The sequence below is a fragment of the Vanellus vanellus genome, assembly GCF_965231255.1.
Source record: "Vanellus vanellus genome assembly, chromosome: 13".
Taxonomy (NCBI): domain Eukaryota; kingdom Metazoa; phylum Chordata; class Aves; order Charadriiformes; family Charadriidae; genus Vanellus; species Vanellus vanellus.
In genome coordinates this window covers 7,616,144-7,628,877 of record NC_138918.1, presented here as the reverse complement: position 1 = coordinate 7,628,877, position 12,734 = coordinate 7,616,144, and the positions used below count along the sequence as shown (strand labels likewise).

The 12,734-nt window shown below is 43.7% G+C and overlaps 1 protein-coding gene across 1 annotated transcript in view; it reads left to right on the top strand.

The window, feature by feature from the left end:
- HTR4 (5-hydroxytryptamine receptor 4) overlaps nt 1-12,445 on the top strand; it is a gene marked incomplete at both ends in the record, with an annotated part of 100,465 nt that extends 88,020 nt beyond the window's left edge. Inside the window, 1 exon segment of the mRNA XM_082490176.1 lies at nt 12,358-12,445. Coding sequence (XP_082346302.1) covers nt 12,358-12,445 — 88 coding nt within the window.
- Nucleotides 12,446-12,734: the final 289 nt, after the last annotated feature.

The window sequence follows — 12,734 nt, the reverse complement described above, 5'->3', positions numbered from 1 at the left end:
ACGTTGCAATTAATAACTGGCCAACAGTGGCAAACATCAGATGGATATTCACGGAATCACAGAATTTTCAGAGTTGGAAGGGACCTCTAGAGATCATCTAGTCCAACTCTCCAATCAGAGATCTCCAATCTCCAATCCAACTCTCCAATTCAGAGCAATCCCCACTGGAGGCAATGGAAAATAAACCTGTTTGGTGTGGGTCAGGGCACACAGGCACAGCGCCTGGCCAGTCTCAGCCCTCCCCCTCTCTGAAATGTTGTCAGGTAGACCTGCGTTGCTGAAGTTCAAACCAGGACAGCAGTATTCCGTGGTCAGCAGGAGAGAGGACAGCTGCTGGTGGGTGCTGCTCTGTGCAAAGGGGGTGTCCCGTCCCGACACCAGCTCAGCATCACAAGCGCCTGACCACTGCGGCGCGGGGAGGCTTCAGCCTTTTTGTAAGCATGGCTAACAGAACTGGAGGAAAAGTGGCATCTAAGTACTGAGACTGTGCAATGAGGAACAGGAGGTCCAACCCAAACTCAGTCATCTCCCCATTTCTATTTCGCCAGCCTGAGAGCATCATTATGGCCAGCGACCCAGAGGCAGGATATTCCCAGCCTCTGAGGGTGCCAAGGATTTAGTGGAGGAAAGAAGTTCTTCAGTAAATAAACCACCTTTCCTACAGCTGTAGGTTGTTTTGTCCTGGAAAGAATTTCTGACATTTTAAAGTTGAAACAAACTATGTTTATGTAAGTGATTAATTGCTGCTGTTGGAGCACCACAGCCCTGAACCAAACTATGATTTGGTTGTACCAGGTGCTATCTGTACCTGAAATGACCCAATGCTTGTTCCGAAGAGGCTAAAATCTAAAGACAAAGACAAGGCATACAAAGGAAGTATTATTGCCTCAGTTTTATCCACAATGAAAGAAGGGTCAGAGAAATGACATGGTTGGCCCACAATCAAACGAGAATTGCTGGAAAAGCCACCTCTGCCGTCTTGAGGTGCCCTGAGTCCCCAGTAATCTGTCAACAATTTCTTAAAATAGCTCACTGAAGAACTTAGCTGATCATTGTTCTTATTAGCACGTTTAGAATTTGTCAATTTGCTTAGCACTAAATATCTGTAGTCATGTTCCTGTTTTTAACTTTTGATGTCTATCAAGAATGTAATTATCATCTTAAGAGGTTATTATTCAATACAATGAGGCTTTATAACATCGTGCAAAGGGTTTTAGCCGGTACCCAGAGATAATGACATACAGAAATATGTTCCTTCAGCCCTAATTTTTATTGAATTCAACTCTTTGCTGCTTTGCTGATCTATGTGAAATGCCTTGGCTGGCTCAGTCCAGGCTCCTAATCAGTTATCTTCATTAATCAATCTCTATCCTATCTATTTCCTCTGCCAAGCGAAGGGTTGTGTTCAGCATCAGAACGACCAATATGATTTTCCTCCATTCATGGAACAAGAGTCTTCTGAGCAAAAGCCCAGCGTGCTGGGATTAGTTGTCGAAGTTAAAGCAGCTTAAATGGGTTCCTCTAATTTTTCTTAGACCAAATTCATTAATAGAGCCTGGCAATAAAGCGAATAAAAAAAGGAAGACGTAATGAACAGTTGCAGTTCCAGGGGAACAAACTGATTGGGTCAAATTCAGCAAATGTTTTCAGCAGGAGAAAATGAAAAGGAAACAAGATGCTGAAGTGTTTTGACATTTTGTTTCAAAATTGTATTTCAGTTCATTATTTGCCTGCACTTTTAAAAGGAGTTAAACATCCTCCTTAAAAAAGATATGCTTCTACTGTAAGCACAAAAATAAATGAACTGGAGGGGATTTTGGTCTTGTTTTGCCAGGAAAAAATATTAAACATTTCTATTCTACGTCAACACAAAGCAGCAGTGCCTGTGAGTCAGTGGAGTCACATATCCACTAGGCATTATTTGCACACCTCCACTTTTGGAGATGAGGACATCCCTCGCGTAGCTTCAGTGACTTTCCTGGCACGGTACGGGAATGCCCTGACCCATGTCTGACTGAGACGGCATGGGAAGGTGTCCTGGAGCTGCAGGTCATCTGAGCAAGCAGCAGCCAAAGCTGGGCTGTAACAGTGAGAGAACAGGCGAGCTTCAGCTAAGGAAAACATCCTTCAGGAATGATGGAACAAAGGAAAAAGAAAGGAGAGAAACAAACGTACTGATAGATGCTTTCTTTGTTTTCTTTGACTTGTCAGATACAAAGAATGTCCTTTTTTTTTTTCCCAGCGGTATGTTTCTCTCACTCGAGGGCTTTGCTTCCTTGGAGAACTGTCTGCTAATTTTAAATCTGAGGAGGCAATGTAAGTCTTACAAAATGTACCGAAGGCTGGATTATGTGGGCTGGAGACAGCTGTTTTTAAAACCTCTAACTGAAATTTAGTAAAGAATGATGAGTGCTTAATTCCATCTCACAAGGTCTGAACATCATTATTTTATTTAAAGATAATTAAGATATTCAGCATAACTGCTCGAGTGGAAAAAAATAAACACTTGCCATGAGATAGAGGCAAATTCGTATTTACATTTGACTACAAAGGACTCTAAAATCAACACTGCTGTCATATCCATATAAATAATTAAGCAATCCAAATGTTTTCCTGACATCCAGATCTTCACCATTCAGCTACAATGGGAAAATTGAACTTCCGATGATATTTCTGTGGATTTTACCCCTGTTTTCCCAAAGGACTGCATCATCTTTAAGGAGAAATGGTCCACTGATATTTGCTCCTCTTTATTTAAAAAAGTGAGTCTAAGGCAGACATCAAATTTGGCTAGGGCATTTTAAGAATTTAGGAATATATTCTCTTTGGGGATAGACTAACGTTGCTTGAGACATCAAATCCACTGACTAGTGGGTTTTACACGCAGAAGAAAAGACGACCCCTCCCCAAGAGTGGAATAAAAGACACTGAAGGCAGAGGAAGGTCCCCGCTGTAAGGCTCACTGCAGAGGACGGATTTCATTCTCTTGTCCACACTACTGTGCTTTCCTGGCCCTGGCTGCAAAGGGACAGACAGACACTGACCACGTCTGGTCAGCTGTTTCTCCACCAGAGCTCCAACAGGCGATTTAGCAAATCATCCACCCCAACCACTTTACTCAGATAATCATACCATATCTTTACGGGCTCTGCAGGCTGCCAGCTTGCAATGAAGAGAAATGGTCACAGGAGGAGGGGATGGAGACGTTCGTCTGGCAGCCAGACTAACTCAGCTCCCAGGCGGACGCAGCAGCCAGCTATAATGGACTCAATGATCTTAAAGGTCCCTTCCAACCTAGACAATTCTATGATTCTGCACTGGCTCCACCATCCCCACACCCGGGTTCGCTGGGTTTGAAGTCCTGCTTCCTCCAGCCCCCTTGGGTGGGAGCCCTGCGCTTGAAAGTGCACGAGAGACGAACATTAAGTCTACCTCTACAGAGTTAAAGGAACATACCTGATATTCGAGGGAGTTCTCTTGTAGCAGTTCTCATTGTGTTTTCTCTCTTCTTATATTCATTAGTTTCCCATACGTTTAGAAGAGAAATTCTCTCTGAATTGGCTTCTGTTGGACAAAGCAGATCACAGGTAGTCAGACGCAGGTGCAGTGAAAGACCTACCTTTAGTAAACTCACCTTTGATAATCTGCTGGTCTTCTCTGGCTTGCAGGTCAATCAGATGCAGCAGAAGGACAATATACAATAACCTTAAACCTTATTGCTAGGAAATCATGCAAGTATCTCGCTCATCTCAGAAACAGGAAGAAATGAGAAACCCACAGAGAAACTGCAGGAGCTCTTCATCCCTAGAATTACTAGATCTATTGCTAGTTTTTCAGCATTGAATATGAAATTGATTTATGTTGTTCTGCAACGTTGATGCACGTTAACAAAAAAAAACAGAACGAGCTTGTAATTTCTGGTTGCCTTTTGCCCTGGGAATTGTGTCGAGTGGGTGGGGAGGTATTCTTCTTATCCTGCAATAAAGATCTACTGATGGCCAAATGTGGAAGTTCACTTTAGTGGCTGGAAGCATGAGTCATCCAGCCCAGAGATGACAGAGTAACTAGAAAGCTTTTAATTTTATGGAGTCTATGAACCTGGCAATTGTGAGAGAGGGACAATTCTGCACTGACCTTTTGAAAATTAAATATGCAGCTGTATTTAAATCAAATGTTTCATGAAAATACATTTAATTATATTCATTTTTTCAACAGAAAATGGGAATGAAACAACATATTTTGCTCACATTTCATTTTGACATTTCGTATATTTCAGATTTAAACAAAAAAAAAAATTGCCTCTTTCAAAATGAAAAATGTCACAAATTAAAATAGCGAATTCCAGAGATTCTTGGATTTTATGTTGACACTCATCTCAACTTTCTGACTGTTTCCCAAGATTTCCCAGTTTTCCAAAATGTCAAAAGCATCTTTTCAGGGAGAAAATAGCTCTCTCATCTTTACCCTTGGCTCCTGTAACCCTGGAGCGCACTCCAATGCCACAGGCCGTTTCCTGCAGCTCTGAAACACATGCTCCAAGTTTATTCTTGGCCCGTTGGGATTCAGGATGGTCTGTGTGATCTTTCTTGGGCACTTCCATCATAGACATGGCTAACTAATGATGCCAACCAGAAACACTTAACGACCTCTCTCTCATCTACAGGCAATCATTTACTGTGGGTTAGGGATGGCCATAAAATACAGAATTGAAAGACTGTTTTCTACCTGCTCCTGAAACAGGAATAAAGTAAGCAGATGTATCGCTGCCTGGAATAACTAACAAACAGTCATCTTAAGCTGTTCTCTCTTTCCCTGTCTTTTATAGTGCGTTTATGAATTATGTTGTTTGCATTTACAATTATGGGACTGAACAGATGGTAGAAGGCTTATTTCAGAATGATGTGTTCATTAAAATAACCTGCTCTGGTCTGCCAAGTGATTGTTAACTGTAATCCCAATTTGATATTGAAAAGAGATATTTATTCTTTCTCTGTAAGTCCATCTGAAAGAAATGGAGCTTTGAGAAATGGACACTATATTGAGTGTGAAGCTACAATAACGGTGCTGCATATATTCCAGATGGGAAAGCACTGAAGAGTCGTGCAGCTGTGACAGAAAGAATATGCAGGGAAAGATAAATTGTAGACCAACACAATTTTCAAATCTAAGAAAAGTTGCAATTCTTCATTCAATTTGGAAGCTCAATTCCACTTAAAACATGGCTCCAGTCAGCTTCTACCTATGTGCAGACTCCTCCTACAGTCTATCGCCTCAGGTTGTTAGTTCAATAAGGGGTTTCCATTATTAAAACCAGAAATGTCGGCCCAGGCAAAATGTAAATCTGCACAGTAACATTTTGTCTTCCTTGTGTCCCAACAAGCGTTTACTTCTGCTGTTGCTTCTGCAAATAAGAGATTTCGTGATGTAACTGGGAGCGATCATCACCTATTTGCCTTCCTTCTTGGAAATCTTATTTTACCAGCTTCACCTTATCAGCTTCATCATCTTGCAAAGCCTGTGATGGATCTGGAGACAATTCTTTGCATTTCAGCTCCTTTGCAGTATTTTATTTCTGAGATCTCCTGCCCCTCTATTTTCATGTTGAGACTTTCGGATCTGGTCTGCACACGGATGGAAGCAGAGGCGTCATGTCGAGTTTTCTTTGTTGAGATTGAAGAAGTCTCTATGTCTCCAATTCTGGCCGTTATCCAGATTTTGATTCCTGGCCCTCACATCTCCTTGTCCACGCGTCCTACCCAGGTTACCTCAAGATGCCTCTTACGGCAGATCTTCACTCAGTGGGCAGCCTGAGGGCCGCGCTGCTGGTGAGCTGCTCAGAAACATAGTTTACAGCTCTCCTATGGCTGAAATCTTTGCTCTTCTGCACCAAAGTGATTGGCATCACTTGTATACCACAGCTGTGGCACAACCATGGGGACGTCAGAATTCTGCAGGCAAAACTCAAAGGAAATAGTGGAGAACGAGAGGCAAAGGTGGAGGACTCCTGTCTGCCTGTCTGAGCCCACTGGGAGCAGAACCGAAGGCGGGAGGGATGGGAGACCAGTAGAAAAGTTGTGTTCGCTAAAAATAACCAGAAATATTTGTGTTTTCTGGGTTGCCTCTGCAAACATTGTCACAACCTTCAAAGATGCAAATTGGCTGTACAAAAGCTGTTACGTGAGAAGTTTTCTGTGAGTTTCTAGTTGCATATGAAGGAAGAAATATATTTTGAAACGTTTCATTTGGAGCGTTGGCAATCAACAACCAGAAAAAGGAGAAAACGAAAGATACAGGCAGATAAGTGCTCACTCATACAAAATTGCCAGTAACACAGCGGTTAGATCAGTCACCTTGATAAAAGGCCGAAAAAGGCCTCGAACATGAATTGGGAGTCGGCTCTTTTTTTTCTTTTTCTTTTCTGTCTCATGAGAAGCTGCAGACTTGCTCCAGATCAGAAATGGGGAAAATATCTGAAACTGTGAAAACTTTTGGGGAATGGGAAAAGCATTTTCTATACCACTCTCATTTTAGCTTGAAACTCATTATTTTTGACTGAGCGAGTCTTTATAATTGCATGTTTCTCAGATACTCTGACCTCCCTTTAACATCCGCTCTACCCTGTTAAATCTCCTAGTTGTAAACTAAATTAGCCTGTACGTTTTTTCAGGGCATGTACTGTCTTCAGAAGGAGCTAGCTAGAGCTCAGCACAACAGATTTCTGCTTTAATTTGGACAGCAGTGTGCTACTGTCAGAAAAATATGAATAGATTTACAATTTTCAAAGTTTTGGTTTTGCTGGAATTTAATGCGTAGTTTAATTTGAAATCTTTCATTTGGAATGCAAGCACTTGACAAAAAAAAGGTAATATAAAAATATAAAGGACACCTCAAAAGCAGTAGCAACAAATTGCAATGCCTTTGAATGAAAAATTTCACTTGCCATTTTTACAGAATTATTGCTTTTTAATTTTTTTTAAAAAGGCAAATTCAGAGAAACTGGCACAAACTCAGGAAAACTTTCAGTGCCACAAAACCTGCGGATTTATTTCTTATTATTGCAAATTTTTAAGAATGTCACAGTTAAAACTGCGCTCCTTGCCTGACTCTGCCATGCCCGAGTTGCCTCCAGTAATCCAGGAGGGAGTCACTAATGAAGCGCCGGCAACAAACCCCAAACCCCAGTACAGGGTTGTCCAAGGACCCCAGTTTCATTTCAGTTAGGGGCAATTTTCCTGAGCTGCGTGACTGTGAGCGTGGGGTCAACAGGAGCGCAGTATATTACAGGCTTCAAACAATTTAATGCCAACTGCTAAGAACAACGCTTATTTCAAAGAATTTGATACAAGTTTTTTCACTTCCATTCTTGCATTACCAGGGGGTATTTAAAAACTCAGGCAGTAACTATTTTGCATTTGAAATACAAAGGCTATCAAAAAGATTTGCAAAGACAATGAAACTTGGTGCCTATCAGCTTTTTGTGTAGTTCGTGTCTAAACTTCCCCAGACTTCGTGGCTATTAGCATCCCCGCTGAGACCCGAGCTACCCCGGCAGTACCGACAACACCTTAGACATGTATACCATAAATGCACCCATCCACCTGCTTCTGCAGCAACATTAACCTCTCGGTGTCTGAATGTGTGTGCAAAATCTCTTCTCTACCAGGTGACAATGTGTCCTTCATTTTTGGGATGGGGTGGGGGTGGATTTCGGTGGCAAGGCTGCAGGGAGCAGAGAGTTAACAGCTCCCGGTACCCAGGGACAGCTGCAAAACCTCACCGCGGTCTCTAGTGAACGTCAGGACAACAGGAACCACCTTCCGCCAGTTCCAAAATGGGAGCCATTAATAATGCAAAGAGGTGTATTGGGAAAGGATTGCTAAACAGAGAGCAAAGGCAGCTGCGCACCTACGGCGGGTTTATGATGCTGTGCTCTCCTCCGTTAACAAGACCAGCCCAGCTGAACGCTCTGCTGTGCTTGGACAGTTGCGGGCATTCATTTTTTTCTCGGCACTTATTATGACCCCGTAGGTAAACTTATTTCTGCCGCCAAGGTTAAGGGGACAGAGGCTGCTGAGGCAACGCTGAGAGGCTTTGGAAAGTGCAGGAGGCGCTGCCACGCGAGTCCTTTAGCCCATTAGTGGTTCAGCTGTAGCTGGGAAAGGCTGGCTGGGCTCTCTCTTCGTCAGTTTGTTATTAATCAGCAGTACCTACTGATGTGACCCAAACCCTCGCAGAGTTTCTGTACCTGCGAGGGGCCCTTTGCCCTTCGCAGCAGCCGCCGGGATTCCCTGCCGGCAGCCTGATGAACTCGAGTTTGCAGGGAGCTGAGGGAAGAAGGATGGATACGAGCATTCAGAGCAAGGACTGTGGTTACAAACCAGGAGTAAATCAGGGGCAAAACAGCTGCAGGACTGCTGGCGCAGAGGAGCCATGGGTATGCGTAACTGGTGTAGGCAGCTTTACACGGGTCCTGCAAGCATGAAGGGTAGGTAGGAGCGTTTTTGGGAAAGAGCAGATACCTTCCAATTCCCGGCCATTCCCCGCTGCCCAGAGGTCCCCAGGCACCGTCTCTGGAGAGAGGCTCCCTTCTGGAAGGCGACCCGGTGGCTGCAGGCTCCAATAGAGAGGGGGCACACATACCACCAGGGTATTGCTTCCCCTCCTCCTGGGCCGCGCTCTGCCCAGGAGATGGATGCGGTTGGCTTTTGTGTTCAGAGCCAGGAACCCTGCCCCCAAATCACACTGCTTCCCGCTTTGCATTGAGACAGGCATGATGCCGGGGAACAGAGCTGGACACCGGGGGGTCTGCTCGTCAGGAGAGGACTCAGGAGGGACCTCAGACTCCGTGGCAATGGGGACTGGTTTTCATTACGGTCAGGGAAGGCAAAGACTAGCAATTTTTTGACTTTGCTGCCTTAATGAAGTGCACAAGTTGATGTGGGGGATAGCTCTGCAGGGAACAAAAGTGGGAAGATTACAAACACCACTGCATCCCCTTGGTGTTTTCTCCCTGGCTCTTGCTGAGTTCCTAGAATAATGCTGGAGATTCCTGGTCCACACAGCTCCCCTCGGCAGTGCTGAGAGCTAATCCAACCAGTTAATTAAAGAGCCCATTGGACTGTCAGAAACAGCGGGAGACGCAGAAGCAATTATCTCCAAATTGGTCATCATCACAATTAAAGTACCATTTGGCAAGAGTGTGAATAGCCTGCAGCAGGGTCCCTTTATAGGTGGTAATGCCTTTTCATTATTGGGCTTTATTGCCGGGTGGTGGTGTTTATGATCCCAGTAAAGCTGTCAGGTGAAATGACAGTAACACTTGCCCCCAGTTCTGGGAGGAGTCGGATGCAGAGGCAGCCTGGGATGCTACTTGTAATTGAGCTTGGTACCTTAACATGCCAGTGTATACAAATCCCATCTAAGGAACTCGTTAAGGCAGGAAAACTGAGCAACTGATTTGCTGCAGATAACTCATTTAATGCATTTAAACCTTTTTAATTTTTTTCCTGCTCGTATATTATGGCTTCCTCAGACACATTCATTACTCAAACCCGCTTGACAAATTTCTCTTGAAACATTCAGCCCACACGTGCAGGGTCTGCGTGTCGTGCTTGCGGCCGGTAGGACGGATCCCGCGGTGCTTGGCTTCTCCCTGGGTGAGGGCTGAGGCACGTTAGGTTTTGCTTTGTGTAGGTGAGGTAAAAATGAGTTTCAGCTGCAGCTGTGCTTTCTCTCTGAAACTCGCTTCCCGTAGATACTGATGCCGGAAAAATTAATCATATTTTCAGAGCGCAGCTCAGTTAAGACAAGGTGGTGTGAAAACAGGAGAGCTGTTATAATCCCGTCTGTTATCCGACACTAACTCAGTGCCACCTAACTGGCAGGTAGCTTTGAACTTTCATTTGAAAGGAGAAAGCACAGCATGTGAAACAACCCGGGCAACACAAAAGCCTGCCAGTGGAGGACTCCTTTAACAGTTTACTGGAGATGTTGGTAAGATTTTTAGGAACGATGTGCCAGTACCCGAGCAAGCCATCACCCCTGCAGAGCAGCTTTCGCACCTGCATACGAATGCTCTTTCCTCCTCTCCTACCCATCCTCTTTCCCCACAGGGTAAACAGCTGGAAGTGTTGAGCTCACTGCCAGAGGCTTCAGACAGACACTTTGTGCCACAGGAGATCCTGGGACATCTTAATGACTTCTCTTTAGCTTAAGCGCATCTTTGTAACAAACGGCACCACCTGCTAAATTGCTGATCTTGCACAACTGTTTTCTGACGACTGCAGAAGAAGAAGAAGAAAGGTTTGGCTCTTTGGATATCCTGTATGAAGTTGGCGTTCAGTGCCTGTCTGTTGTGCTCCTGAGCAAGTCCCGAGTTGCTCTGAACTATGTCTGCTTTGTTCAGAGCGGGGGTCTCCTGGCTCTCGTCCTCTGTTTCGCCACCTGTAGCAGAGACTTTGCCATGCCAGAGGTCTCTTTGGTGGATTGCCTCACACATTGTGCCATGTCCGACTTGGTATATAAAATTAAAATTATGTTATGACTTGTATGCTTCATGGTCGTCTAATCGGAGTGTCTGTTCGGTGTTAGATGCAAAGTGTCTTTTCTTGTTTCTTACATCAAGTCTGTATCTTGTTGGTAGAACTAGCACATTTTTTGGAAATTTATGATCATTATTTAAAGTGTTGGAGTACTAAGGGAGTATATTCAATGGATATATCTGCACATACATGGATATATACTGCACCTGTATTAAGGCAACTAAGCCTGCCTCTGTTGTAAAACAGCATCTAATACATCAGAGGGTAAATTCCTCCAGGAATATTCACCAGGGCAAATTCAGACAGGCAGTACAGTTTATACCCTGGCTTTCATTTTCGAGTCCATGGCTGATCTACTGGAACTAATGGATACATCATTTGTAGGATATTCATCTACTTCAGATGCCATTTCAGTGGCATTGTAAGCACCTTAATTAGGACTTAATTAGGGACTTTAAAAAGTCCCAAGAATTCTCAATGGAGAAAGAGATGCATCCAGATTAGCAATGCCAAGCAAATTGATGTCATAGTATCAGTTTTTGAATATGTAGACAATGAGGAGTTCCTGACCTTTTTTCTAACGATTATTCAAACAAATCCTGAGGCTGATGCTACTTCTTTCCCCTCTGCTAACAGCAAGAGAATATATTCTTCTATTTTCTTGGTCTTTTTTTTTTAGTCATTGGTGGGGTGCGGATGTTTTAGGTATGTCTTGGATGTTTGTTACTACGAGAAATATGTCTATATCTCTAAACACTTGGGAGAGGAAAGTCTTGACAGACACCTGATTTCCCTGATACGCATTTGGACTAGGGAAAAATACGTTTTTAGTTATTTTTGCAGCGTCCTAATTCTGGACCTACTCGAAGGATGGTTCAGCTTTTGCTTAAATGAAATGGACTGCCAAGAGAAGATACCTGACTTGCTCTGTACCCTTCAGGGGGTTTGCAAGCAAGAATGATTAGATGTGAAATTCTAGAAAGACATGCTAAATCAGTTTTACTCCAGTTAGCCAACATTTTTGCTATCACCTCAGATCTGCTTATTCCTCCTAAGCATTGCACACCACTTAGGGAAAAGGGCTGTGTGTCATTAGCAAACTAAATCAACAGTTCTGTTCCGAGAGCCATGTTGAGATGGGCAGCAGGAAAGAGGCTGGTAGATGAGGCACAGGGTAAGAGACAGTGTGGGATTCCTTACAACTGAATTATCCTTTTCTACATCTGAGTTATCCTTTTCTACATCTGGCCCAAAGCCTGGAAAAGTATCAGAAAGGTATATACATGACATGATACCTCCAAAGGACAGGAACCTGAACAGCACTGCTTTGATAAGACATACCAGAATTGGCATTAAACCCAACTTTGCAACAGACAGACTACTTTCTTTTGTAAGTGGAAATGCCCTGTAATGTTGGTTTCATCGTAAACAGCATTCACTTCCCAAGCTAGTCTCAATTGATTCTTTAAATTAAGACTCTAACTGAAGTACCTTCAGCTTAGTCCACCCACAGATGATCAGTGCTTCTTAGTTCTTTGATCTGGTTTCCTCTCATTACCAGCTGCACCTTAGATACATGAAACCAACAGGTTCTTGGTTTTCAGGGATTGCCTCGACTGCATCATACTGAAGATTCGGTTTCCTGCCATGGAGCAAAGTAGGGATTCACATTTGCTTAATGTGGGATCTGGATATTTGGAAGATGTACTGTCTTAGAGATGTACTTCAGGGTTTTTGAGAACTCATTTTACATAAGCTTGTCCTTTTAACAAATCTTAGCAGTAACAAATCTTTCTCTATGTTTTTCCACTCCCAGGTACACCGTTTTACGTAATGGACATCATCAGGAACATGAGAAGCTTCCCATCCACAATGACCCTGAATCCCAGGAGTCCTGTTTCTAGTCACAGTCCTAGAAGAGGAACGGCCCAGCTGAAGGAACAGATTCCTTTTAGGATACCCAAAGGATTCACGGACAGCAGGACTTTATGAAAACTCATTCATCTGCATTGTCATGGTGCCTCTTGCACTGACTGCATGTGAACGTCAGCTGCCCGTGTGTAGATCGATGGGGGCACGGGGCAGTACATGAGCGGAACAGCTGAGGAGACTTTCCTGCATCTGCAAGGACAGCTGGACAGTATGACTGTGTCAGAGCCTTACTCCAGGAGTGAGCCGATCTCTGTTAATGTC